At 44.2% G+C, this 27,499-nt stretch overlaps 1 protein-coding gene across 1 annotated transcript in view; it reads right to left on the reverse strand.

The window, feature by feature from the left end:
* Positions 1-7,990: 7,990 nt before the first annotated feature.
* The window catches only part of LOC115129144 (A disintegrin and metalloproteinase with thrombospondin motifs 2-like), a 248,543-nt gene continuing 229,034 nt past the window's right edge, over positions 7,991-27,499 (reverse strand). The window contains exons 7-22 of the mRNA XM_065018518.1: positions 26,966-27,071; positions 26,554-26,697; positions 26,109-26,241; positions 24,272-24,385; positions 23,562-23,707; positions 23,160-23,335; positions 21,105-21,238; positions 20,787-20,910; positions 19,911-19,991; positions 19,543-19,709; positions 19,300-19,459; positions 19,057-19,189; positions 18,649-18,856; positions 17,940-18,069; positions 17,145-17,237; positions 7,991-10,111 (exon numbers count right to left, since the gene is read on the reverse strand). Of these exons, the coding sequence (XP_064874590.1) occupies positions 9,114-10,111; positions 17,145-17,237; positions 17,940-18,069; positions 18,649-18,856; positions 19,057-19,189; positions 19,300-19,459; positions 19,543-19,709; positions 19,911-19,991; positions 20,787-20,910; positions 21,105-21,238; positions 23,160-23,335; positions 23,562-23,707; positions 24,272-24,385; positions 26,109-26,241; positions 26,554-26,697; positions 26,966-27,071 (3,047 nt within the window). The 3' untranslated portion in view covers positions 7,991-9,113. The remainder of the gene's footprint in view (positions 10,112-17,144; positions 17,238-17,939; positions 18,070-18,648; positions 18,857-19,056; positions 19,190-19,299; positions 19,460-19,542; positions 19,710-19,910; positions 19,992-20,786; positions 20,911-21,104; positions 21,239-23,159; positions 23,336-23,561; positions 23,708-24,271; positions 24,386-26,108; positions 26,242-26,553; positions 26,698-26,965; positions 27,072-27,499) is intronic.

Here is a 27,499-nt window from a genome sequence, read left to right on the forward strand (position 1 = left end):
TTTGAAGGTAGGCCTTGAAATACATCAGCAGGTACATCTCCAATTGACTCAAATGATGTCAATTAGCCAATCAGAGGCTTCTAAAGCCATCGTTTTCTGGAATTTTCCAAGCTGTTTAGGCACAGTCAACTTAGTGTATGTAAACTTCTAACCGACTGGAATTGTGATACAGTGAATTATAAGTGAAATAATCTGTCTGTAAACAATTGTTGGAAAAATTACTTGTGTCATGCACAAAGTAGGTGTACTAACTGACTTGCCAAAATTATAGTTTGTTAACAAGAAATGTGTGAAGTGGTTGAAAAACAAGTTTTAATGACTCCAACCTAAGTGTATGTATACTTCCAACTTCAACTGTATACAAAAGTATGTCGACGCCCCTTCAAATTAGTGGATTCAGCTATTTCAGCCACACCTGTTGCTGACAGGAGTATAAACATCTAGCACACAGCCATGCAATCTACATAGACAAACCTTGGCAGTAGAATGGCCTCACTGAAGATCTCAGTGACTTTGAATGTGGCACCGTTATAGGATGCCACCTTTCTAACAAGTCAGTTCATCAAATTTCTGCCCTGCTAGAGCTGCCCCGGTCAACTGTAAGTGCTGTTATTGTGGAAACGTCTAACTGCTCAGCTGCAAAGTGGTAGGCCACACAAGCTCACAGAATGGGACTGCCGGGTTCTGAACCTGGCAGAATGGGACTGCCGGCTTCTGAAGTAGTGCATAAATATCGTCTGTCCTGGGTTGCAACACTCACTACCGAGTTCCAAACTGCCTTTGGAAGCAACGTCAGCACAATAACTCTTCATCTGGAGCTACATGAAATGGATTTCCTTGGCCGTGCAGCCGCACACAAGCCTAAGATTCACATGTGCAATGCCAAGCGTTGGCTGGAGTGGTGTAAAACTCGCCGACATTGGACTCATTGGAGCAGTGGAAACACGTTCTCTGGAGTGTAGATTCATGCTTCACCATCTGCCAGACCGACGGACAAATCTGGGTTTGGCAGATGCCAGGAGAACGCTACTTGCCACAATGCATAGTGCCGACTGTATTTATTTTTTATTTAACCTTTATTTAACTAGGCAAATCAGTTAAGAACAAATTCTTATTTACAATGATGGCCTACCCCGGCCAAACCCTAACCCGGACAGCGCTGGGCCAATTGCGCGTCGCTCTATGGGATGCTGAGCCACTCGGGAGCCCCTGTGTCACACCCTGAGCATAGTTTGCTTTGTATGTTTCTATGTTTTGTTTGGTGAGGGTGTGATCTGAGTGGGCATTCTATGTTGGATGTCTAGTTTGTCTGTTTTTTGTGTTTGGCCTGATATGGTTCTCAATCAGAGGCAGGTGTTAGCCATTGTCTCTGATTGGGAACCATATTTAGGTAGCCTGTTTTGTGTTGAGTTTTGTGGGTGGGTGTTTCCGTGTCTGTGTTTGTCTCACCACACAGGACTGTTTCGGTTTTCACATTTATTGTTTTGTATATTTGTAGTGTTTTCTCGGTATTCGTCTTGATTAAAGATGTTTAACCCTAACCACGCTGCGTTTTGGTCCGCCTCTCCTTCCCAGGAAGAAAACCGTGACACCCTGTAAAGTTTGGTGGATGAGGAATAATGGTCTGGGGCTGTTTTTCATGGTTAGGACTAGGCCCCTTAGTTCCAGTGAAGGGAAATATTAACGCTACAGCATACAATGACATTCTATACGATTTTGTGCTTCCAACTTTGTGGAAACAGTTTGGGGAAGGCCCTTTCCTGTTTCAAAATGACAATGCCCCCGTGCTCAAAGCGAGGTCCATTCAGAAATGGTTTGTCAGAGGAACTTGACTGGCCTGCACAGAGCCTTGACCTCAACCCCATCGAACACCTTTGGGATGAATTGGAACGCCGACTGCGAGCCAGACCTTATCACCAAACATCAGTGCCTGACCACACTAATGCTCTTGTGGCTGAATGGAAGCAAGTCCGCGCAACAATGTTCCAACATCTAGTGGAAAGCCTTCCCAGAAGAGTGGAGGCTGTTATAGCAGCAAAGGGGGGACCAACTCCATATTAATGCCCATTCATTTTGGAATGAGATGTTGGACTAGCAGGTGTCCACATACTTTTTGTCAAGTATTGTATGTCTATGCATTTGAGAGGGGTTACATTTCTCCAGGCCCTTTCCTCAGCTTTTGACCAAAACAGAGGCGAGGGTGACCGCTTTGCTATTGTTTCAATTAAAGGACTCTAGCTTTAAATGTTAAAAGAAAATCATCTTAAAACAACAAACAGAAGTTCAGCACAACTGGCCAAGAACAACCTGTTCTTGGTCTGTAACAAACATTGGATCTGGATTTATAAGTGGACGCTCAACTTGAAAGGGACACAATGTAAACCATTACTGTGAATTACCTCCTCACCGACACATGTTTCCTACTGAATTCGGAGAATCTAGAATGAACATCCTTCTACAGCAGAAATGGTCTAATCTAATATCTATGTTCTTGTTCTGTTCTTGTTGTTCTGTGCCCGTGCTGATAAGATCAGGGTGAGAGAGATTAGAGGAACAACTGCTGCAGCTTTTGGGACACTTAATTCATCAACATGAATTCAACTCTCACATAATAAATCACACATTATAAATATCCATGTTTTACAGCCCCAGTTATCAAGGCTCTCCCCTGTCTCCAAACCTTTCATAGTTGTTGTTCTTCATGTGTGATGGGAAAGTGTCATAGTGATGTCATAGTGATGGGAAAGACAGCAGTTCAAGTCATGTCTGTCACACTACATCGTGACATATCCATGATCTATCTACAAGGATAATGCACAGTATTCTCACACATATGCACACATATGCACACATATGCACACACACACACACACACACACACACACACACACACACACACACACACACACACACACACACACACACACACACACACACACACACACACACACACACGTGTATTACCCCGAGGTGCACCAAGGATACAAACATGTTGGAGAGAACAGAGGTCAATACTATGGTTAAATTCCCCTTATGTTAGGAGTGTCTCCACAGTCCACGGCTGTACGATGGGTCAACCCGTGGAAATGTGATTAGTTGGAAAGAGAGAGATGAAATGGTGACCAGGGAGAAGGTTACGATGAGGCAAAGACCTCCGGCTGTGTCAGATAGAGAAGGAACGGGAGCTCAATTTAGGTGTCCTCTGTGTCGCCAGTATCAAGGTGAGGGAAGGTGTGTGTGCATGTGTATGTGTATGTGGCGTGCATGCGTGGTGTGTGTGTGTGTGTGTGTATGTATGTGTGTGTGTGTGTGTGTGTGTGTGTGGTTGATCCCATCTGGAGCACTACATGGCAGTTCTGCACACTTCTGTTTCTATGAGCCATGTGTGAAGGGTTTATGGAGAACAAGAAAGGCAGGTGTTGTTATGTGTGAAGGGTTTATGGAGAACAAGAAAGGCAGGTGTTGTTATGTGTGAAGGGTTTATATAGAACAAGAAAGGCAGGTGTTGTTATGTGTGAAGGGTTTATATAGAACAAGAAAGGCAGGTGTTGTTATGTGTGAAGGGTTTATATAGAACAAGAAAGGCAGGTGTTGTTATGTGTGAAGGGTTTATATAGAACAAGAAAGGCAGGTGTTGTTATGTGTGAAGGGTTTATGGAGAACAAGAAAGGCAGGTGTTGTTATGTGTGAAGGGTTTATATAGAACAAGAAAGGCAGGTGTTGTTATGTGTGAAGGGTTTATATAGAACAAGAAAGGCAGGTGTTGTTATGTGTGAAGGGTTTATATAGAACAAGAAAGGCAGGTGTTGTTATGTGTGAAGGGTTTATATAGAACAAGAAAGGCAGGTGTTGTTATGTGTGAAGGGTTTATATAGAACAAGAAAGGCAGGTGTTGTTATGTGTGAAGGGTTTATATAGAACAAGAAAGGCAGGTGTTGTTATTGTGTGAAGGGTTTATATAGAACAAGAAAGCCAGGTGTTGTTATGTGTGAAGGGTTTATATAGAACCAGAAAGGCAGGTGTTGTTATGTGTGAAGGGTTTATGGAGAACAAGAAAGGCAGGTGTTGTTTTGTGTGAAGGGTTTATATAGAACAAGAAAGGCAGGTGTTGTTATGTGTGAAGGGTTTATATAGAACAAGAAAGGCAGGTGTTGTTATGTGTGAAGGGTTTATGGAGAACAAGAAAGGCAGGTGTTGTTATGTGTGAAGGGTTTATGGAGAACAAGAAAGGCAGGTGTTGTTATGTGTGAAGGGTTTATGGAGAACAAGAAAGGCAGGTGTTGTTATGTGTGAAGGGTTTATATAGAACAAGAAAGGCAAGTGTTGTTATGTGTGAAGGGTTTATATAGAACAAGAAAGGCAGGTGTTGTTATGTGTGAATGGTTTATATAGAACAAGAAAGACAGGTGTTGTTATCTGTGAAGGGTTTATGGAGAACAAGAAAGGCAGGTGTTGTTATGTGTGAAGGGTTTATGGAGAACAAGAAAGGCAGGTGTTGTTATGTGTGAAGGGTTTATATAGAACCAGAAAGGCAGGTGTTGTTATGTGTGAAGGGTTTATGGAGAACAAGAAAGGCAGGTGTTGTTATGTGTGAAGGGTTTATGGAGAACAAGAAAGGCAGGTGTTTTTATGTGTGAAGGGTTTATGGAGAACAAGAAAGGCAGGTGTTGTTATGTGTGAAGGGTTTATGGAGAACAAGAAAGGCAGGTGTTGTTATGTGTGAAGGGTTTATATAGAACAAGAAAGGCAGGTGTTGTTATGTGTGAAGGGTTTATATAGAACCAGAAAGGCAGGTGTTGTTATGTGTGAAGTGTTTATGGAGAACAAGAAAGGCAGGTGTTGTTATGTGTGAAGGGTTTATGGAAAACAAGAAAGGCAGGTGTTTTTATGTGTGAAGGGTTTATGGAGAACAAGAAAGGCAGGTGTTGTTATGTGTGAAGGGTTTATATAGAACAAGAAAGGCAAGTGTTGTTATGTGTGAAGGGTTTATATAGAACAAGAAAGGCAGGTGTTGTTATGTGTGAAGGGTTTATATAGAACAAGAAAGGCAGGTGGATCGGTGTCCCCCACGTGGGACGGTTGAGCTAACGTAGGCTAATGTGATTAGCATGAGGTTGTAAGTAACAACAACAAAAAATCCCAGGACATAGACCTATCTGATATGGGCAGAAAGCTTACATTCTTGTTCATCTAACTGCACAGTTATGAACTTGAAAATGTATTAATAAACCAATTAGGCACATTATGCAGTCTTGATAGAACATTTTGAACAGACATACAATGGTTCATTGGATCAGTCAACATTTTTGCACATACACTGCTGCCATATAGTGGCCAAAATCTAAATTGTGCCTAGGCTGGAATAATACATTATGGTCTTTCTCTTGCATTTCAAAGATGATGATACAAAAAAACAAAAAAAAACGCTTGTTTTTTTCTTTGGATGATCTTTTACCAGATATAATGTGTTATATTCTTCTACATTAAATTCACATTTCCACAAACTTTAAACTGTTCTCTTTAAAATGGTATCAAGAATATGCATATCCTTGCTTCAGGGTCTGAGCTACAGGCAGTTAGATTTGGGTATGTCATTTTAGGCAAAAATGTTAACCTGTCTCCTCCCCTTCATCTACACTGCTTTGTGGATTTAACAAGTGACATCAATAAGAGATCATAGCTTCCACCTGGATTCACCTGGTCAGTCTATGTCATGGAAAGAGCAGGTGTTCCAAATGTTTTGTACACTCAGTGTACATACTTACTACATCTGCTACTCTGCTTCTCTCTAGTGGTCAGTGAGGAGAGAATGAAAGTGAAAAGAATAGACAGCGAGAGAGAGACTCATTGTAGACATTAGAACAGGAATATCATGCAACACCCGATGAGTACAATACCACAGATACTTGAACTTGAATAAATATGAAACATTAAGCTCTGATTCATAGGTACAGACAGATCCGTAGGTGATTCTGCAGCAGCTGCAAGACAAAATGCTCTGATAATAAAGGCGACTGGCAGAAAGGAAACAATAGCAGTTGCCCTGAAAGCTTCTATTGTGATGCAGTAGATACAAATAGATGTTTTTATCATTTTTCGTTCTTTTGTCTTTGCTCTTTGAAAATGTAATAAACACAAGTGAATGGATACGGTCTCTGTGAATCTTTGCTGGGAAATGCTTTTAGTAGCAACAAGGATAAAAACAGTGCACCACAACTGACCATTTCAACTTACAAACCTGGTTATGATGACGGACTTCCCTCTATTAACCATCCATTTCACCTTAATAACACATAATGCATTCGATCATGTCTGTTATAAGAGAGATATGGGGCTCTATTTTCGGCAGGAGTTAAGGCGGCACTGGAATCAAATGCATGTTAGTTTGCAATTTTGTTATGTAAAAACTGTCGCACTGCCATTGCCAATTTACCTGTCTAATTTAAACTCTCTTGCGCTCAGATGGGCGGTTGGAACTATGTGAGGAGTGTCTTTAAAAACATGATCCAAAGTCCTCATTTCACGCAGAGCTGAAAATACCAACCAAAAGCTGGTTTTAGCAGTCGGTCATGGCATGAATTTTGACAGCGGAAAGGCAGCCTATCCAGTCGTGACGCACACTGCCCATATGCACATGGAACAAAAGTAGCCCAATATGCTTTTGGTGCATATATACTTCCTATTTAGAAATATAAAAAACGATGCTTTTTCCCTCCTCTAAATGAAGGATTTTTTGTCTGCCCAATGAAATCCAAAATAGTCAAGACTGTCGAATAAGGGTTTGGCTCCTGAGACCACTTGGACATACATCTTTATCACCAAAGCTTTATTAAAATATCACGTTTGAGAGGAGTAAAACAGTGAGCTGACATTCCCTTTGTATCTATTCCTTGTAGGAATGCCCACATTATTTTAGACATGCAGGTCCCGTTTTGGACTTGTGTAAAACCTCCTCCATGATGAAGGCTACATATCCATGCCCATCATGAAACGAGCGATGAGAACCTCGGCGAATACCGGCGAAGCTCCTAATTAGACGTTATCTGTAACCTGTAATTAAGTGCTTGTTTTCGGTTTCATATGTTCAAAACCCAAGCCTTCCATTAGGCATATTTTAAGGAAGGCTGGTTTAACACACATTTATTTAACTAGGCAAGTCAGATAAGAACTGTTCTTATTTACAATGACACTGGCCAAACTCAGACAATGCTGGGCCAACTGTGCACAGTCCTATGGGACTCCCATTCACAACCAGTTGTGATACAGTCTGGATTTGAGCCAGGATGTCTGTAGTGATGCCTCTAGCACTGAGATGTCTTAGACCGCTGAGCCACTTGGGAGCACACATGAGATGCTTGTAGATAATGTGTCGGTGTTGGAGTGTCCCTGCCTTCCGTAATTAAGAAAAAAGAAAAAAAGAAAATGGTGCCATCTGGTTTACTTAATATAAGGAATTTGAAATTATTTATACTTGTACTTCTGATACTTAAGTATATACTTTTAGACTTTTACTCAAGTAGAATTTTACTGGTTGACTTTTACTTTTACTTGAGTTATTTTCTATTAAGGTATCTTTACCTTTACTCAAGTATGACAGTTGGGTACTTTTTCCACCACTGCCAAGAGGTGAGGAGAGGCTAGTGGAGCACAGGTGCTTACAAATTGTGTGCAAGAGACAGATGCTATAAATTTGAACCTTACTATGCATAACCCATCATCAATTAGCTAAACCAAAGGCTGAAAATAACGTATTACCTGAAAGAGGTAGGCTAGGACATCTATATATAGGGCTATATATCAATCTAGAACAGGATGATCTGTTTTGATCTGAGTTGATGGAGAGAGAGACAGACTGCGAGAGAGAGCTCTTGCGTGCACTGATTTAAAGCAATGGTATTCGACTGATAGGCTGTTTTAAAACTCTGTAGCTGCAATAAACAATACACTAATCTTTACAATTATAAAAACAAGGTGACCCCCGAAAGCCAGATGGAGATGGATAAATGAGACACGCATTCGGTCTTTATTTTACTGTAGCATAGGCTAGGCTGCAGCAAATGTAGGCCTACCTGTCACAAGTTACCATAATGAGATGATAGGTGTACATGCATTGTGAACTGCGCTCCACACTGAGATGGGTCTGTCCCCACCCTGAGCGTTGATTCATTATGCAGAGGCTGTAGAGAAGCCAGATTTAGACATTGTATATAATGTAATAGTTCCATTTCATGCCATGCTGTTCATATGAATCATTTATTATGATTTACAGATTTCTTGCAGTTATTTATCCAGAGAAAAGGGAGTGGTTTTGGGCGGTAAATCCCGGTAAACCTCGGCAATCAACCCTAGTCTATTCCCTTTACAGCACATTACTTCGGACCATGGCCCTTAGGGACGTACCCCTAGACAAAGACACATATGGACACTTCCTATCTAACCTGTCTCATTCAATGGGACCAGACTGCTATTCATGTCTGTTTGACTCAAAGAGGGGCATATCAACTGCAGCCATAGGCTGTAATCTAACATGGAATGTTAGACTTGTTCGGGATGAGCAAGTTTACCTAGGTCCTGGCATGGTGCTTGGGAATAAGACTTCATTTAAATAGAATAAATAAAATCTACTTTGAGCTTTATCAACATGAATGTCCTGAAAGTCCAACGTTTCACAACCTGAGCTTATCCAGGTATGTGCTGCTTATGAAAGAGAATACACCTTTACTGCATTTGCCTTGCTCTGAAACCTAAGCACACTGGGGGAGGTTTGGAGAGATACAAGTTCCCCCTGTTGTGGTACGGATCCAGGAGGAAGTACGGTCCAAATATCATCTGGCTCTACTCTCAGCCGTACAACAAGACCAACAGCTTTTATTCAAAACAACTGTGCAAACATCTGGTTCTCTCTCCACATAGTTCAGTTTGCCGTGTGGCTGGCTGGTGTGTGTGTGTAAAACAACAGGGTGGTATGTCTGTACCGTGGCTCTGGGTGTGTGGTGGGTCTTTGCCTGATAGAGAGCACCAAGGCAGGTTAAGGGTTAAATAATAACTCCAGTCTGTTAGCAGACGTAGGTAAATCTCTATAAGAGAAAGGGGAAGGGAAGGGTCAAAGGTAATCATACAGTGCCCCTGTGGGCCCGCTTCATCCTCAACAGAAAGTTCCTCTTCTCCTCCAGGAGTTCCTGGATGCGTTTGTTCCGTGTTCTCTCCCTGAGGAACACACGGCTTCGTCTGGGGATCAAGTTGTTTTGGGAGATGTCGTTGTCCACTCCTATGACCCGGTTGTAGGGATCATCGATGGAGTTGTTCTCTCTGGTCTCCTCCTGGCGGCTTGGTGGCCATGTGGGTTTTTTGTTTTTTGTTGTCATTGTGGCGATGGTTGTTGTGGGAGGCAGGGCAGTCGTTTGCTCTGTTATGGGAACAGTGGCCCTCAGAGATATGTACTCTGTGCAATCCGGCCAATCAGGGGTGGTCATATCTATGATGTCATCGCTGGGGACAGTAGTTCCACTGAGCAGTGTGACATCAGTGTATGGGACAGTTCCACTGGGCGATGTGACATCCTCATAGTAGTTGGTTTCAGTTGGCTTTATGACATCATCCATGGAGAATAGGCTACCGGGAATTGTGGTTGATGCACCTGTGGTGTCATTGCTGACAAAGGTGATATCAGTGAAAGGGCTGCTTGAAGTTGTAGTGTATATGCTGGTGCTGGTGGAGAGGGTGAATGAGGGGTACTTCCTGGTTGTGTCTCTGGGGGTCACACTGCGCTCTGGGGTCATGGGGATGGGGTATGTAGTGTAGTATGGGTGGGGTGTTGTATAAGTGTCTGTGGTGCTCATTGGGCGTGGCGTAATATAAGGTATATGTGTTGTACTTCTTGGATGAACCGTTCCCTGAAAGGGGGTGTTGTTGTCCTTGGGCTGAGGCAGAGGCCGGGGGCGAGGCAGGGGGACAGCTGTGACCCGGGGAGGGGCGGTGGTGCTCAGGCTGCTGTCCGTCACATTGCTGCAGGATTTGCAGCACATGCGCTTGTAGTCAGGCAGAGTGCAGTAGCGGATCAGCACCTCCATGCGACAGAACACTGACCTGTCTCCATGACAACGCTGCTTGCCTGTGGGGGAGAGAACACAGAGCTGAGACTGGGCGGGGCTGGAGATGGCGCTGTGGGAGTGTTGTGTTTACAAACGGTCCAGTAAAGTAGTAGAGGTAGTAAAGCCAGACCATTAACAACTAGAGCAGGAAGGAAGAAGAAGAAGGAGAAGACCCAAGCAGCATGGACAGCAGAGTCAGTAGATTAGTCCATAGCAACTAAAAGGAAAGAAGAGCGGAGTGGGTTCTTTGTTGTTGTGCTGCTGGAACAGTAACCTGGCTCCAGTCTTGGGGAGCAGTTCACTACATGTAGTTCAACTAGTAATTTAACTACATTGTGCTGTCGCTTTGTGGTGGTTTGTTGTTGTGCTGCTGGAACAGTAACCTGGCTCCAGTCTTGGGGAGCAGTTCACTACATGTAGTTCAACTAGTAATTTAACTACATTGTGCTGTAGCTTTGTGGTGGTTGAACTAAATTAAAATCTAGGTAGTATTTCTTATTTTATTTAATTTTTTGCCATGTAGCGGTGTAGCTAACTACTGGAACAACACACTACTTAAAACAAGTATATATGGGTGAAGTAGGCAAAACTTTTCTTTCTTTTTCGACACCTGTATAATTCTCACTTGAAACAATTGTTGTTGTGTTTAATCGTCTGAATTACACATTCTGTTAACATATGACCCAAAAGTGATCTTTTCTTGTAATTTCTAGTCTATGACATTTCTGATTTACAAATGATAATTTTTCCCAAAGTAGTTTGGATGAAGTGAAATACTTTTTCACAGTAACTTTAGTTTAGTAAACTATATTTGTCTTACGGTTTAGTGTAGCTTCACCTTTTTTAGTGTGAAGTAATTGTTAGCTTGGTAAACATTCTTTTTTAGAGTAGCTTCCCCAACACTGCTCGTCTCTTTGCAAACCAAACTAAATGTTTCTGACATCTCATGTGTTTCTTTGTTAGTTTCAGATTAGTGTAAACATACTATATCAATATAACTTTGTTCATATTTTTTATGCAGGATAAGAGGCTTGATCTTCTTTAATCTGTCTTTCATTATTCACGGCAATATCACTTTATAAGACAATGTTTTACCCTTTGTAAGGTTGGAGCAATCTTTGAGTTGTGTTATAATGGTAGTTTGTAATGTGCTCCTCCTCACACCAAGTCAAACCATCACAAACTCAGGAGGAGAGAGTGAGAGCGCATTTTAAAACATTATTTTTATTTATACAACTTTGCAGTTGATAACGACAGGAACTAAAACAATGAGATGTACTCCCCCCTCAATATATAGATATATTATTGTCTTAAGAAAAATAAATCAACTGTATCGAAAGGTACAAGTTCACAGTCACTTTGGTAAAACACTTCATTACTGGGAAGTAAACCAATCAATTTGTTTAGTTATTCAATTGATAAGAAGTCAAATGAATAATTTACATAAATGAATCAATAGATTTGAAGTTGAATAAATAAAATACAGAATTCTCCATGATGAATGATGTAAAAACTGGAATGGCACGTTTAAGTGTCATATGAAACATTTACAAAACATGAACACATTTTTCCCTGATAAATCAAAGTGCATATAGACGTAGTGCACATAGTCCTTCTGAATGTTTCCCCAACGTCAATCCAACGTCCGTCCAACGTCAGCCAGCCCCACCCAGCAGGCTAGTGAAGCCACAAAACAGTTACCCATAGTATAGAATATTATAGATTTTTTTTCCATAAGTAAGAAGATAACAGTCATGAACATAATTAAATATAGTCAACACCAACGTTATATACAGTATCGCACTGCAAGGTCTAGCTTCATTGGCCTCCTACCATCCGACTCCAGCACAAAACATCGGATAGCTCGCTACTAGTCACAACAGAAACATGTGATCACAATGCAATGATAAGACTGAAGTGCTTTTCTAGATGCTGTCCTCAGTGTCGATCGATACCCTGGGCCCTTCGTAAACCGTATCCGGTGGTCAGACCTTTTGCATGTTGCAGGTTCTGATGGTTTGCCTGTTAGTTTGAAGCTGCCTTTAAGTGATTAACAAAGGTTTTGATGAGTAAATCCTTCTCTTTCACAGATAAATGCCATTACATTCAATCCAAGATAAGGCATTGTTCATGTGTTTAATGTTCATCACAAAAGGAAAAACAAGATCTGATGCTTTCAAATGAAGGTTTATGAGGTATTTCTGTTCCAGAGTTCTATGTCAACGAGAAGCCTGCATGAAAGTACACTCACACACGCACAAACACACACACACACACACGCACGCACGCACGCACGCACAAACACACACACACACACACACACACACACACACACACACACACACACACACACACACACACACACACACACACACACACACACACACACACACACACACACACACACACAGACAGACAGACATGCACTTTTGCACACACACACACACACACACACACACACACACACACACACACACACACACACACACACACACACACACACACACACACACACACACACACACACACACACACACACACACAGACAGACAGACAGACAGACAGACAGACAGACAGACATGCACCTTTGCACACACACACACACACATACACACACAGACACACAGACAGACCGACAGACCGACAGACATGCACCTTTGCACACATACACACACACGTAAGGGATGCAAATGTGCATGACAGAAATGTGATCCTTTCCCTAAAGAAAATAAGGAGCAACAGTAAACCCCATCCATCTGAAAACAATGGAGTGGCAACTAACTGACCAAGTGCTGCATAATGTAGGTCTACACCTCTTCTCCCCCCTGACACTTTACCCTTATATTAACATCTGTATTACTCATGTCAAATAAATAACAAAAAATACACATAACAGTCAAGGATCGAAGTGATCAATAGTAGTCTGTAGGTTATAATGAACTACAGCTTATTCATGGTAAAACATTATTATTATTCAGATTATTGTTACTCATATAGATTTTCATATACAGTATATATACAGTACCAGTCAAAAGGTTGGACACACCTACTCATTGAAGGGTTTTCCTTTATATGTACTATTGTCTACATTGTAGAATAATAGTGAAGACATCAAACTACGTAATAACACATATGGAATCTTGTAGTAACCAAAACAGTGTTAAACAAATTCAAATATATTTTATATTTGAGATTCTACAAAGTAGCCAACATTTTTCTTGATGACAGCTTTGCGCACTCTTGGCATTCTCCCAACCATCTTCATGAGTTAGTCACCTGGAATGCAATTAACAGGTGTGCCTTGTTAAAAGTTAATTCATGGAATTTCTTTCCTTCTTAAAACTTCTTTGGGATAGGGGGCAGCATTTTCACTTTTGGATGAAAAGAGTGCCCAGACTGAACTGCCTCCTACTCAGTCCCAGTTGCGAATATATTATTAGTATTGGATAGAAAACACCCGGAAGTTTATAAAACTGTTTGAATGATGTCTGTGAGTATAACAGAACTCATATGGCAGGCAAAAACCTAAGAGAAAATCCAAACAGGAAGTGGGAAATTTGAGGTTTGTAGTTTTTAAACTCAGCCCCTATCGAATTCACAGTGGGATATGGGTTATGTGGCATTTCCTAAGGCTTCCACTAGATGTCAATCGTCTTTAGAACGTTATTTCAGGCTTCTACTGTGAAGTGGGATCGGATGAGAGCTCTTTGAGTCAGTGGTCTGGCATAAATGCGCTGGTCACGTGCATTTCACATGAGAGCGACCTGCGTTCCATTGCTTTTCTACAGACAATGGAATTCTCCGGTTGGAACATTATTGAACATTTATGATAAAAACATCCTAAAGATTGACTCTATACTTAGTTTGACAAGTTTCTTCGACATGTAATATAACTTTTTGAACTTTTCGTCCGACTGGACCTGAACGCGCTTTTGGATTTGTGTACCAAACGCCCTAACAAAAGAAGCTATTTGGACATAAATGGACATAAATGATGGACATTATCGAACAAAACAAACATTTATTGTGGAACTGCAATTCCTGGGAGTATATTCTGATGAAGATCATCAAAGGTAAGTTAATATTTATAACGCTATTTTTGACTAATGTTGACTGCGCAACATGGCAGATATTTCTTTTGGCTGGTTTGGGCTCTGAGCGCCGTACTCAGATTATGCTTTTTCCTTAAAGTTTTTTTGAAATCTGACACAGCGGTTGCGTTAAGGAGAAGTGTATCTAAAGTTCCATGCATAACACTTGAATTTTCATCAACATTCATAATGAGTATTTCTGTGAATTCATGTGGGTCTCTGCACAATCACCGTATGTTTTAGAACTATTGGAACGTAACCCGCCAATGTAAAATGCGATTTTTTTAATATAAATATGCACTTTATCGAACAAAATATACATGTATTGTGTAACATGAAGTCCTATGAGTGTCATATGATGAAGATCATCAAAGGTTAGTGATTCATTTTTATCTCTATTTGTGCTTTTTGTGACTTCTCTCTTTGGCTGGAAAAATAGCTGGGTTTTTCTGTGGCTTGGTGATGACCAAACATAATCGTTTGTGGAGCTTTCGCTTTAAGCATTTTTGAAATCAGACACTGTGGCAGGATTAATGAGAATTTTATCTTTAAAATGGTGCCTAATACTTGTATGTTTGAGAAATTTGATTTATGAGATTTCTGTTGATTTGTATTTGGCGCACTGCAATTTCATTGGCTGTTGGTGAGGGGTTCTGCTAGCGGTCCTATACAGGTTAATGCGTTTGAGCCAATCAGTTGTGTTGTGACAGGGTAGGGGTGGTATACAGAAGATAGCCATATTATGGCAAGAACAGCTCAAATAACCAAAGATAAACGACAGTCCATCATTATTTTAAGACATGAAGGTCATTCAATACGGAAAATAAAAATAAATTTGAACGTATCTTTAAGTGCAGTCACAATAACCATCAAGCGCTATGACAAAACTGTCTCTCATGAGGACCGCCACAGGAAAGGAAGACCCAGAGTTACCTCTGCTGTAGAGGATACATTCATTAGAGTTAACTGCACCTCAGATTAGAACCAAATAAATGCTTCACAGAGTTCAAGTAACAGACAGATCTAAACATCAACTGTTCAGAGGAGACTGCGTGAATCAGGCCTTCATGGTCGAATTACTGCAAGGAAACCACTAATAACAGACACAAATAAGAAGAAGAGACTTGCTTGGGCCAAGAAACATGAGTAATGGACTTTAGACCGGTGGAAATCTTTGTGAGATGTGGAGTAGGTGAGAGGATGATCTCCGCATGTGTGGTTCCCGCTGTGAAGCATGGAGGAGGAGGTGTGATGGTGTGGGGGTGCTTTTCTGATGACACTGCCTATTATTTATTTATAATTCAAGGCACACTTAAACAGCATGGCTACCACAGCATTCTGCAGCGATATGCCATCCCATCTGGTTTGCGTTTAGTGGGACTATCATTTGTTTTTCAACAGGACAATGACCCAAAACACACCCCAAAGGCTATTTGACCAAGAAGGAGAGTGATGGTGCTGCATCAGATGACGTGGCCTCCACAATCACCCGATCTCAACCCAATTGAGATGGTTCTGGATGAGTTGGACCGCAGAGTGAAGAATAAGCAGCCAACAAGTGCTCAACATATGTTGGAACTCCTTCAAGACTGTTGGGAAAAGCCTTCCAGGTGAAGCTACTTAAGAGAATGCCAAGAGTGTGCAAAGCTGTCATCAAGACAAAGGGTGGCTACTTTGAAGAATCTAAAATATATTTTGATTTTATAAACACTTTTATGGTTACTACATGATTCCATATGTGTTATTTCATAGTTTTGATGTCTTCACTATTATTCTAGTATTATACTATTATTATTTAATAGTAAAAATAAAGAAAAACCCTTGAATGAGTAGGTGTGTCCAAACTTTTGACTGGTACTGTATATATATATATATATATGTATAAATACAAATATATGTATAGATGTATTTGTTTTAAAGTTTGCAAGCATAAATAAGCTGCAGTTGTTGAACTTTAATATAACAGTCAAAGAGAGGATGTCTGATGAGATGTTGAAATCGGAAGCAACCTCACATGGTAAAACTACCCTGTTTTCATTAGCCTTTTACTCTTCTGCACTCTTGACCTCTTCACCCAACAGCTCCGTATATAATATTCCTAAAAAGTGTTGGTTTGTGTCACCTCCTGTCCCTGTGCTGAGTTCCTGTCAGTCTGAGAATGGGACCTAGAACGAGATAAACCGTCGTTGTCATTCTAGAATGGAACCAGGATGTGAGATGAGCACTTTAGCAAAGATGTCCTCATTGTGACAAGATCACATTCACAATAAAGCTTTAGTTTCTTTTCTTTTTACACTTCTTTTTTATTTATATATTTTTTCCCTTCGTTAATTTCACACTTGTCACCACGGACGATGGCGGCGTGGTGACCCCCCTAAAGAAATCACAGCCGCATCTCAGGAGCGTGACCCATGACATCTTGCAGCTAGCTCACTCAAAACATGGCCGCCAAACAGAGGGGTGGGCTCACACCTCACTGGCTCTTCGACACCACTAAGAGCCGCCAATCAAACCTATTTGCCATTTTCCATTTCCAGCTTCTCTTCAATGTTTAATTGTTTTTCGTTTAGTTTGGGACTGGCCAGCGGTTACAACACAATGCTCCACAAAAGAGAGAGAGAGATAAGAGAAGAGAGAGACAGAGCAAGAGAGAACCAACCAACCAATCAGCACACAGGAGCCAGGGACCTCCCCCAATCAGAGCTGTCTCACACACAGAGAGAGAGAGACGCACACCCCCCAAAAGAGAAGCGAAAAGCTGGCGCTCGCTCGCGGGCGCGGGCAGAGGCACGGACACAGGGGTGGGGGTGGGGGGGGGCGTGGTCAGGGGTGAGCCTGCCCCCAGGACCCCTTGCCCAGGCCTGTTGCAGGGTGAAGAGGACAGAGAGAGAGGTCAGGGTCCAGGTCAGGACAGCCATGCACCGGAGGCCGGGCCCAGAGCTATAAAGGGATGGTTTTTTACGTGAAGTGTTCCTCTGGTAGGGCAAGTCTGGGTCTGGACGGGACAGCCACTGTATCAGGATGTTGCCGTTCTTATTCAGGTCTGACGAGCCTCCTGGAGATGGAGCAAGGAGGGAAAAACATCAGAGAGGGAAATGACTATGAGTCAGGAGAGACTTCTACTGTCTATTTTACATTACCTTAGTACACCAATCAGTAGTAATGATAAAGAATAATGGATTAGATTTCTGAAAGCGCTTTTCTTCTGAGGTAATCAAAGCACTTTACATAGTAGAGGGAAACATCCACCACCAATGTGTAGCACCCACCTGGATGATGCCAGCAACCACAAAACATCAGCTATCATGTGGAGAGGTGAGGAGTGATATATACCCGTTAGGAATGAGGGGGATGATTAGGTAGCCATGATGGAATGGAGCCAGGTTGGGAATTTAGCCATGCCACCGGGGTTAACACCCCTACTCTTACGATAAGTAACATGGGATTTTTAATGACCACAGAGAGTCAAGACATCCGCTTAACATCCCATCCGAAAGACAGCAACCTGCGCAGGGCAGGGTCTCCTTCAATGCCCTGTGACATTGGGATCTTCTTAGACCAGAGAAAAGAGGGCCCCCTACTGGCCCTCCAGCATCTCTTCCAGCAGCATCTGGTCTCTCATCTAGGGACCGACCAAGACTGACCCTGTTTAGCTTCAGAGGTAAGCCAGCAGTGGGATGCAGGGTGGTATGCTGCTGGCAAGTAGTGGCACAAGGGAACTAAATAAGATGAGTTATAATGGGGCCATAATACTCACTGGGACAGGGCATCAGGCGACATATGCGTATGGTGTCTGGCTTGCTGTCCAGACATAGACCAATGGTGTTGTCACGCGTGTGACACAACGCCTGCCTCTGCTGTGTCCCATTGGCACACGTCACGGAGCACTGTGGACACACAAAACAGAAAAGCGTGTGGGAATAGGCTATACAAATCAACACACACACCTACACACCTACAAAACAACACACACACCTACACAAAAACACACACACACCTACATGCCTACAAAACACCCTCACAGACACCCCTACACACTTAGTCCCACCCTCAAAGACGCACCTACAAACCTGGTCCCAACCTCACAGACACCCCTACACACCTAGTCCTACCCTCACAGACACACCTACAAACCTGGTCCCACCCTCACAGACACCCCTACACACCTAGTCCCACCCTCAAAGACACACCTACAAACCTGGTCCCAACCTCACAGACACCCCTACACACCTAGTCCTACCCTCACAGACACACCTACAAACCTGGTCCCACCCTCACAGACACCCCTACACACCTGGTCCCACCCTCAAAGACACACCTACAAACCTGGTCCCAACCTCACAGATACCCCTACACACCTGGTCCCACCCTCCCAGACACCCCTACACACCTGGTCCCACCGTCCCAGACACCCCTACACACCTGGTCCCACCCTCCCAGCACCCCCAGCCCCCATCCATCCCTACCTGTGTCCAGGACCCTACTCTCCACTGTGCAGGGCAGAGCTCTCTGTTACATGGTCTGCGTGCCTCAGGACGGTCATCGTTGCAGTACTTGCTGTGGATGGAGCGCTTGTTGCCGTTGTCTAAGGGCTGGACACAGCGAACAGATCTCATCTGGTACCCCGTTTTACCACACGTCTTACTGCACGGCTCCCAAGGACCATCCTCCCAGCTAGACAGACATAGAACTGAGAGTTAGAGGGAGGCACAGACAAAGACATACATCTTAGACCTGGCCACATTTAGATCACTAGCCCCTTCCTCTTTAACCTCTTTGGTGTTGACAGGCTCACAGTGTAGGGAAGAAGGAGTGAAATTGTACGGGGCCATTCTCTATGTAAACATCCATCTAAACCACCCATCCATACGTACATGGGCTGGGAGCACTCCTTCAGGTTGCAGTCTCTGCTGATGGCGCGAAGCTTCTTGATGTTCTCACAGTAGCGTCGGTGGACCATCTTACTGTCTGCTCTCCTTCTACATCCGTAGCGGGTATACTGCTTACCTTTCCAGGCACAACAAACACAAACATCCGTTAGACAAATAGATCCTCATGCAAAACTCCCCTCATGTTCCCCAGTGTCTTCCTGTGTAAGCGGTGTCACTGTAAAATACCTCCCCCACAGGGCTTGGAGCAGTAGGACCATTTCTTCAGGGCCCACTCGTAGAAGGAGGTGTCATCCAGCAGCATGTTGTTCTCTATGGCAGAGAGAAGGTCCATGTGGATGATGTACTTATAGGACAAGGTCACCTTGGCATCTCCATGGGACTGCACCTGGACACAGGGAGACAACAGTAGGTATTACATTTGTCAGTGTTAGTGTGTGTGTGTGTGTGTGTGTTTCTGTGTGTGCATACCATGATTAGGACCCCGTGTCTGAGCGGTCCATTCGTCTGTAGTGTCTCCTTGTCGTGGCCATTATTCACATACTCCCACTCCACGCCCTTTTCTATGACCGCACGGGATTCTGGGAGGTCTCCCTCCTCGTTCAGAAAAAACTGTCCTGAAGCCTGGTTCTTCACCGCTGGGGAGGGAGGTGGAATTATATATTGGAACACACACAGACACACACACAAACACACACACACACACACACACACACACACACACACACACACACACACACACACACACACACACACACACACACACACACACACACACACACACACACACACACACACACACACACACACACACACACACACACACACACACATCACACCTAGGATGTGGGCTGTTGGCTTAATCTCCTGGATCAGTAGGTGTCTGGCCCCTCTGGGAATTTCAAGTACTTTGAGGAAACCTGAAAGGAAAACAAACACATTGCCATAAGGTTCAGACACCCACAGATGTCTCTTCAACTTGGTCAGGATACATTTTCACTAAACGTTATTGTTCGTCTGAGGAACACAGGGTTCATGTAGCAAATGTTTACTTGCTTCAAATAAGACTTTAACTGCGCTGCTGTAAGTTTTGCCAGCCAGGGTCAACAACAGTCGTCCAGGAAATGTAGAAAAATGAGTTTCTTCCTTATTTCAGCTGGATGATATGGATTTAATATGACGTCCTGGCACAGCGTTTGGACATGACCAGCTCATTGTCTCTCTGTGACCAGTAGAGGGGGCTCTTTCGTTAGATATCCAGGGAATCATCATCATCATCATCGGCGGATGACCCAGGCCGGGAAAACAACCTCATCTATCTCACTTCCTGATCTGTTTTCTCATGTTCCAGGGTCTGACAACTGAGCTCCACTTTACCTCATTGGTCTCTGCCTGCCAGTGATTTGGTGATGGTGTGCATGTGGGTGTACCTTGTTTCTTGGTCTCTGCCTGCCAGTGATTAGGTGATGGTGTGCATGTGGGTGTACCTTGTTTCTTGGTCTCTGCCTGCCAGTGATTAGGTGATGGTGTGCATGTGGGTGTACCTTGTTTCTTGGTCTCTGCCTGCCAGTGATTTGGTGATGGTGTGCATGTGGGTGTACCATGTTTCTTGGTCTCTGCCTGCCAGTGATTTGGTGATGGTGTGCATGTGGGTGTACCTTGTTTCTTGGTCTCTGCCTGCCAGTGATTAGGTGATGGTGTGCATGTGGGTGTACCTTGTTTCTTGGCACTTCGTGTGAAGTTGCCATTGATGATCTTGCAGCTGGAGTTGTCTCCTCCACAGACGCCACACTTATCCTCCTGTTGGGAGGACCCTACCACGCCGTCACAGCCCACTTTCTGCAACACACACGTGTATGCACACACACACACACAAATACACACACCTAGACTTAATATGGACCCACACACTTCACAAAGTTATGAACACTGACACCTCACACAGTCACACACACATAATTTGGGTTGCAAAATGGACTAGCACTGTGTAACCCCACATAACCCTAAAACAACCCACAGACACACAGACTGACCTCACAGTCCCCATGCACACACACGCTGTAGGGGTCTCTATATGAGCAGAGCGTGCCGTCTTGGACCAGCCTCTGCATGTTGATCTTGTCTCTGGTCTCCTTGGACTGGCAATGGAGGTGGCAGCGCTGCTTAGCTGCACAACACACACACACACACACACACACACACACACACACACACACACACACACACACACACACACACGTTACAATGCTATATTCCACACACATTACAATGCTATATTTACATATAGTTAGCAACAGACCCATATGCAGAACTATGACAACATACTGTTAGAGATCTGGATCGATACTAAACAGGTAAATCACTTAAGAGTACAAGGCAGGCCTAGCATATATCCTCTACAATAAAGACACAGCTCAGAGAAAGCCATGGAGGGTCTTTGTCTAGCCTGTATGTGTTTATGTAATCTCTCAGACGTGTGTCTACCCCGACTATGCCGTGGCTATAATGTACAGTATGTCACTTGAGATTAGCTTTAAGGTGGATTCGACAGTTCAATGTGTATGTCTACCTGCTGCAACAGTTATTGCCAAGAGTTTGATTGTACACATGACCTATTGAGTCAGATTAGACTTAATAGCCGCAGAATCACTGTGTGATCTGAGATGACTATGTCTTCTGTACGCCCTGTTCAGAATGCACTGTGATTACTTTACGGATATGACAAAGTATTAGAAACGCGTGTCCACTAGTGGTGATGCTATTCCATTACGCAGTCCCTCACTCCCTCAATCTTCCAGCCAGAGTCCCCAGGGAGGGGGCCGACACCATAGATCATCCCAGAGAGAGAGAGAGTTCTCTGGGTGAGAAGGTTGACTGATCCCCCTGACCAGCTGGACCCTGGATGACCAAAGCAGCTGGAACAATCAGCGCCTGTAAAGTGGTTTTTTTAAAACTATTGTTTGGAGGAGGTTAGCAACAGTATTTCACAACAGGCATAAGTGATTATTTGATCTGGAGCAACGTCTGGATTTCAACACAGACGGCCTCCTGTTCTCACATCTCTAAACACTGGAGATGACAACACCCTAATGCAATTCATTCCAACCTCTCTCCTTACCTACACCTTTCCCCCCTTCTCTTTCATTCCTTTCCTCTCCCCACATACTTGAGTAATTTGAGCCCAAATAAAGACCATGGGAAGGCCTTTCTCACAAGAATGGCATTTAGAAATGACAATGTAGAGAAAAACAATTTAGCGTGGGGACTGTTATCCTGGACGCAGCGCTGTGCATAGTCTACTGTGACCCTGGATTAGACAGAGAGACGCGTCAGCGTTTTTCCTCGAGCTCTGTCCTTTCCTGGGACCATCAGGTAATACTCATCGAGGAGGCACTGACACCTCCTCTTAGAAGGAGTGGGATCCGCAAGACCCGCACACACACTTCTAGATGACGGAAGGGAGTTTTTGGAGACATGGAGAGAAAGAAGAGATGGGATTCCTATTTCTGAGTTCTGATGGTTTAAACATATGCTCTGTGATTCACAACAGCTGGCTGGAGAGAGAGAGAGAGAGAGAGAGAGAGAGAGAGAGAGACTGGAAAAGAGCTCAGATGACGTCAGTGTGATTAGGTGGAGTGAGGGAGTTCAAATAGAGTTTTTTTTAAGATGGGTTCAGGAAAGGGTTTGTTGTTTTAGAAAGGTTGAAAGACAAGAGTTTTCTTTTTGAATATAGGTGTTTTCACACTACTCAGCAGAAAACCAGCTGTCGTTGACCATAACATAACTCTCAATCTGCCTCCAAGCAATCTCTACATCAGATACAACAGACTTTGGCCACAAAGCGAGAGAAGCCGACTTAAGGACCGCCAGTGTCTCCATCCCAACCAAACATTTGGGGAAGTCTGTCTGTGTGTAGGCTACTTACGTTCGGTGTGTTCATAAGGAAGCCAGTGTCTCCATCCCAACCAAACATTTGTGGAAGTCTGTCTGTGTGTAGGCTACTTACGTTCGGTGTGTTCATAAGGACCGCCAGTGTCTCCATCCCAACCAAACATTTGTGGAAGTCTGTCTGTGTGTAGGCTACTTACGTTCGGTGTGTTCATAAGGAAGCCAGTGGTGTTTGTTGTTGTGGAACTCAAACTCAGGGTCCAACCTACGGCACTGCTCCTCCCTGAAGTCACTGTACAGCTCCTCACACTCCTGGCTGTTACACAGCTGGAACTGGTGGTTAGCACCCAGACAGGTACGACCTCCGTTAGCAGGCCTAGGGAGGACAGGGGGAGAGGGAAGAGAGAGAGAGGGAGGGAGGGGCAGAAATGTTAAACTAGGTCGATGTGAACAGTGATGAAGCACATCTTTTTGCAAAACCATCACAATGTGATGGATAGCAATGATACCATGTTGGTTATGTTCTGTAAGGACAAGATCTAACACCTTTTCACTATGATACCATGGAAAAGTAGACTTCTCAATAGTTGATATTTATGTACCTGGGGTTATCACATTTGCGGGTTCTGAACTGAACCCCTCCTCCACAGGTACGAGTGCAGGACCCAAACTGGCTCCACACACCCCACCCACCGTCCTGCTTTATCATGTCATTGGTCAGCCAGATACAGTGACCTTTGAAGCAGTGCTGTGATAGGATGAGAAAGGGGAGAGACTGTCAGATAGCAACATTTTTTACCATTACTGTGGTGTGTGTGAGTATGTATAATATTAATAATATTATGTATGTAGGTTTGTGTCTGTGTCTGTGTGTGTGTGTGTGTGTGTGTGTGTGTGTGTGTGTGTGTGTGTGTGTGTGCGTGCGTGCGTGTGTGTGTGTTTGCATGCGTCCGTGTGTGTGTGTGTGTTTGCATGCGTCCGTGTGTGTGTGTGTGTGTTTGCATGCGTCCGTGTGTGTGTGTGTGTGTGTGTTTGCATGCGTCCGTGTGTGTGTTTGTTTGCATGCGTCCGTGTGTGTGTGTGTGTTTGCATGCGTCCGTGTGTGTGTGTGTTTGCATGCGTCCGTGTGTGTGTGTGTGTTTGCATGCGTCCATGTGTGTGTGTGTGTGTTTGCATACGTCCGTGTGTGTGTGTGTTTGCATGCGTCCGTGTGTGTGTGTGTTTGCATGCGTCCGTGTGTGTGTGTGTGTGTGTGCGTGTGTGCGTGCGTGTGCGTGTGTGTTTGCATGCGTCCGTGCTTATGTTAGTGTACCTTCCCGTCCCCACACATGGTTCCGTCGATTGGCGGTCCTTTCTTGGTCTTGCAGAAGAAGGGGTTGTCAGGGTGGCTGCACCACAGCTGTTTGCAGGGGTCAAATGTCCGGTACTGCAATGGACAGAGAGAGAGAGACATCCTCACACACACGCCCTCTCACATTATACACACACTGCCAGTACCTTAACATATCACCAGAGTAGACAGGTGACCTGCAACAGTCACAAGAAAGAACAGATCTGTCTGATATGCACACCAGTCACTGGGAGTAGCTAGCATCACAGAACATTCCAGAAATCACCTCAGACCTACTACACCAGAGATAAAAAAATAAAATGTACCACTGACTGCACATGTACAAGAAAACATAGAAAAGAATAACATCCACAGGAGTCCAGACGGCGGTGTACTGTAGTAGTCCATCACTGGTCCACTGTTACAACAACACGGCTGTTCAGGAAGCCAGAGAGCATGCCGACACAACCAAAGAGGATGAGGAGAGAGAGACTCTGACTGAGACACCCTGCAGCTCTGTGGGGTCAGAGAGGAGGGCAGAAGGTGAATATAAAATGGTCAACATGACCGATCATTGGTTCAGAGAAGAATAAAGTTGTCCTTTTTCATTCTATGCCCCTAATGGTTCAGGTAAGGATGCTGGGGAGAATAAACTGATCTTAGATCTGTGACAAACTCTCTTCTCTCTCAGCTGTTTCCCTCCGCTCCCCCCTCTGTCCCCCTTGCCACAATAACAGAGCCAGACTCCCTACCCAGAATGACCTCAGGTGACCCCTCCAGTTGAGGTTACAGCAGGGTCAAAAGTCAGCCTGATGGTTGGTTGGCACTGATGACATCAGCTTGGTAAACTGGCACGCGACACTGCAGGATCCTAAACCCGAACATAGAAAAGCAGCTTTTGCTCCAGACTTTTCTTTAATGTCTGGAAACTTCTCTCTCTCTCTTTCATTCCACCCTTTTTCTACCTATGTTCTACATGCCAATATGTCTTTCTGAATGGCCAAAAAGTCACACAGACATTTACAGTAAAAGGTGCCGTGCGTGTGTCAGGGTTGAGCTCATTTGCTTTGGTTGACTCTGTCTAGCTATGAGATCCAGGAAAGCTGTTTGGGACAAATCCAGCGTTGCACTTTTTTCTCTTTGGTAGGTACTATATGGGAACCAGAAACATTATGTTTAGAATCCTGCAGTACACATGCCAGGCACAACAATGTGACGATGGGCAGAACTAAATAAATTAAAGAATGTACGAGTAACGTTGCAACAACGACGACGATGCTGATATCAATCAGAGGAAAAAGAAAAAAGCGGCCACATGGCTCCGAGGGGGGGGTAACCTTACCTGTGTTCCAGCCTGGCTCACCTTTTGCAGCTAAAGAATGGTTTGACAACAGAATACAGGGTAATCTAGCAACGTGTGAAAAGCAAAGAGCAGGTCAGCTCAACTCTCAATCAGAACAGCTCTTGAACAGCCTGTCTAAAAAAGATGAGCTCTTCAGCCAGTGTCAAGATGCTTTAAGGAAAATACTTATTCAAGTGGGGACTTAGGTCAGTAGGGACTTAATTCAGTGAGGAGTCATTCTATCCAGGCGTGGATGTAACCCTAGTCATCCTACTGCATCAGTGGGGACTGAAAGTGTGAAGTGGTGCTGGAGTGGCTTTTCAAATACTGAGAAATGGTCAAACTGTGGGAGGCGTTAGGACCGTTAGGTGGCAATAGATACTTGTTTCCCTGGTGACATATATACGTATATACTAGTATTAATATATAGTTAGTAGATGTGTTAGTATACCACTAGTTCCTTTGGGGAATTCTTACCGCGGTACACATTACGTAGCCCACGCCGAAGTCGAAGCGACACTGTTCGTTCATGGAGTAGTGCAGACCAGGAAGTCTGGGCAGGGATGGCCAGTTATGTTCGTAGGGGTCGTCACGGAGACAGTCGTAGGATCTGGGGGAGGAGTCAAAAGATATTTGAGCTAGCAGTGGTTTCTTATTCAGTGAATAAAGGAGAGTGGTAGTTTTAACATATTTTGTATTGTATTGTTGGGAACAGCAACATTTCAGGTCAGCACCCCTCCTCAGGCTGCATGAGTTTTCCTATTGGAGAACTGTATGCTGAATACTGGCAGACCTAACAGAGTGGAGTTCCTATAGTTTGTCTGTGGTCTGGAGTCATTCAGTTCTAGTGGAAAGGCAAACCCGTTGTTTGGATTGTAACGTGTGTAAGTGTGTGTATACAGTAGGTGTGTGATAGACTCACTGTAGGTAACGTCCCAGCTCCTGCTGGCTACAGCGGGACCAGTGGAAGCGGTGGAAGGCAGCTTGGACCAACGGGGCCATGATGCTCCCCATGTGCACCTCGTCTCCACAGCGGTTCCCCTGGCCGTCGTGCTCCATACCCAGCCTGGGGGAGAGAGAGAGGCAGGGAGGGAGGGAGGGAGGGGGGAGCAGAGGAACAGGCGTATGGGTCTACTTAAATTGTGTGAATAAGTCGATACAGTGTGTGTGTGTGTGTGTGTGTGTGTGTGTGTGTGTGTGTGTGTGTGTGTGTGTGTGTGTGTGTGTTTGAGTGTGTGTGTGTGCGTGTCTGTGATTAAGTGTGTGTTTAATGAGTGTGTGTGTTTGAGTGTGTGTGTGTGTATGTGTGTGTGTTTGAGTGTGTGTGTACTCACACATGTCCCGTCTCGTGTGCTACCACAAAGGCAGAAGAGAAGCCATCCTCATGGTTCAGAGTACAGCTCCTCACTGGGTGACACATCCCTGTTACTGGAGCATAGCCTGAAGAAAGGAGACAGGAGGGAGAGAAGAGGAAGGAAGAGAGCAGTGAGAGGGAGGGATGGAGGGAGAGAGGAAGGAAGGAAGAGGAAGGAAGAGAGTAGGGAGGGAGGAGAGGCAGGAAGAGAAGAGGAGGAGGGAGAGAGGAAGGAAGAGGAGGGAGGGAGGGAGGAGAGGCAGGACGAGAGGAGGAGGAGGGAGAGAGGAAGGAAGAGGAGGGAGGGAGGGAGGAGAGGCAGGACGAGAGGCAGGACGAGAGGAGGAGGAGGGAGAGAGGAAGGAAGAGAGGAGGGAGGGAGGAGAGGCAGGAAGAGAGGAGGAGGGAGAGAGGAAGGAAGAGGAGGGAGGGAGGAGAGGCAGGAAGAGAGGAGGGAGGGAGGAGAGACAGGAAGAGAAGAGGAGGAGGGAGAGAGGAAGAAAGAGGAGGGAGG

The sequence above is a fragment of the Oncorhynchus nerka genome, linkage group LG5, assembly GCF_034236695.1.
Source record: "Oncorhynchus nerka isolate Pitt River linkage group LG5, Oner_Uvic_2.0, whole genome shotgun sequence".
Lineage (NCBI taxonomy): Eukaryota > Metazoa > Chordata > Actinopteri > Salmoniformes > Salmonidae > Oncorhynchus > Oncorhynchus nerka.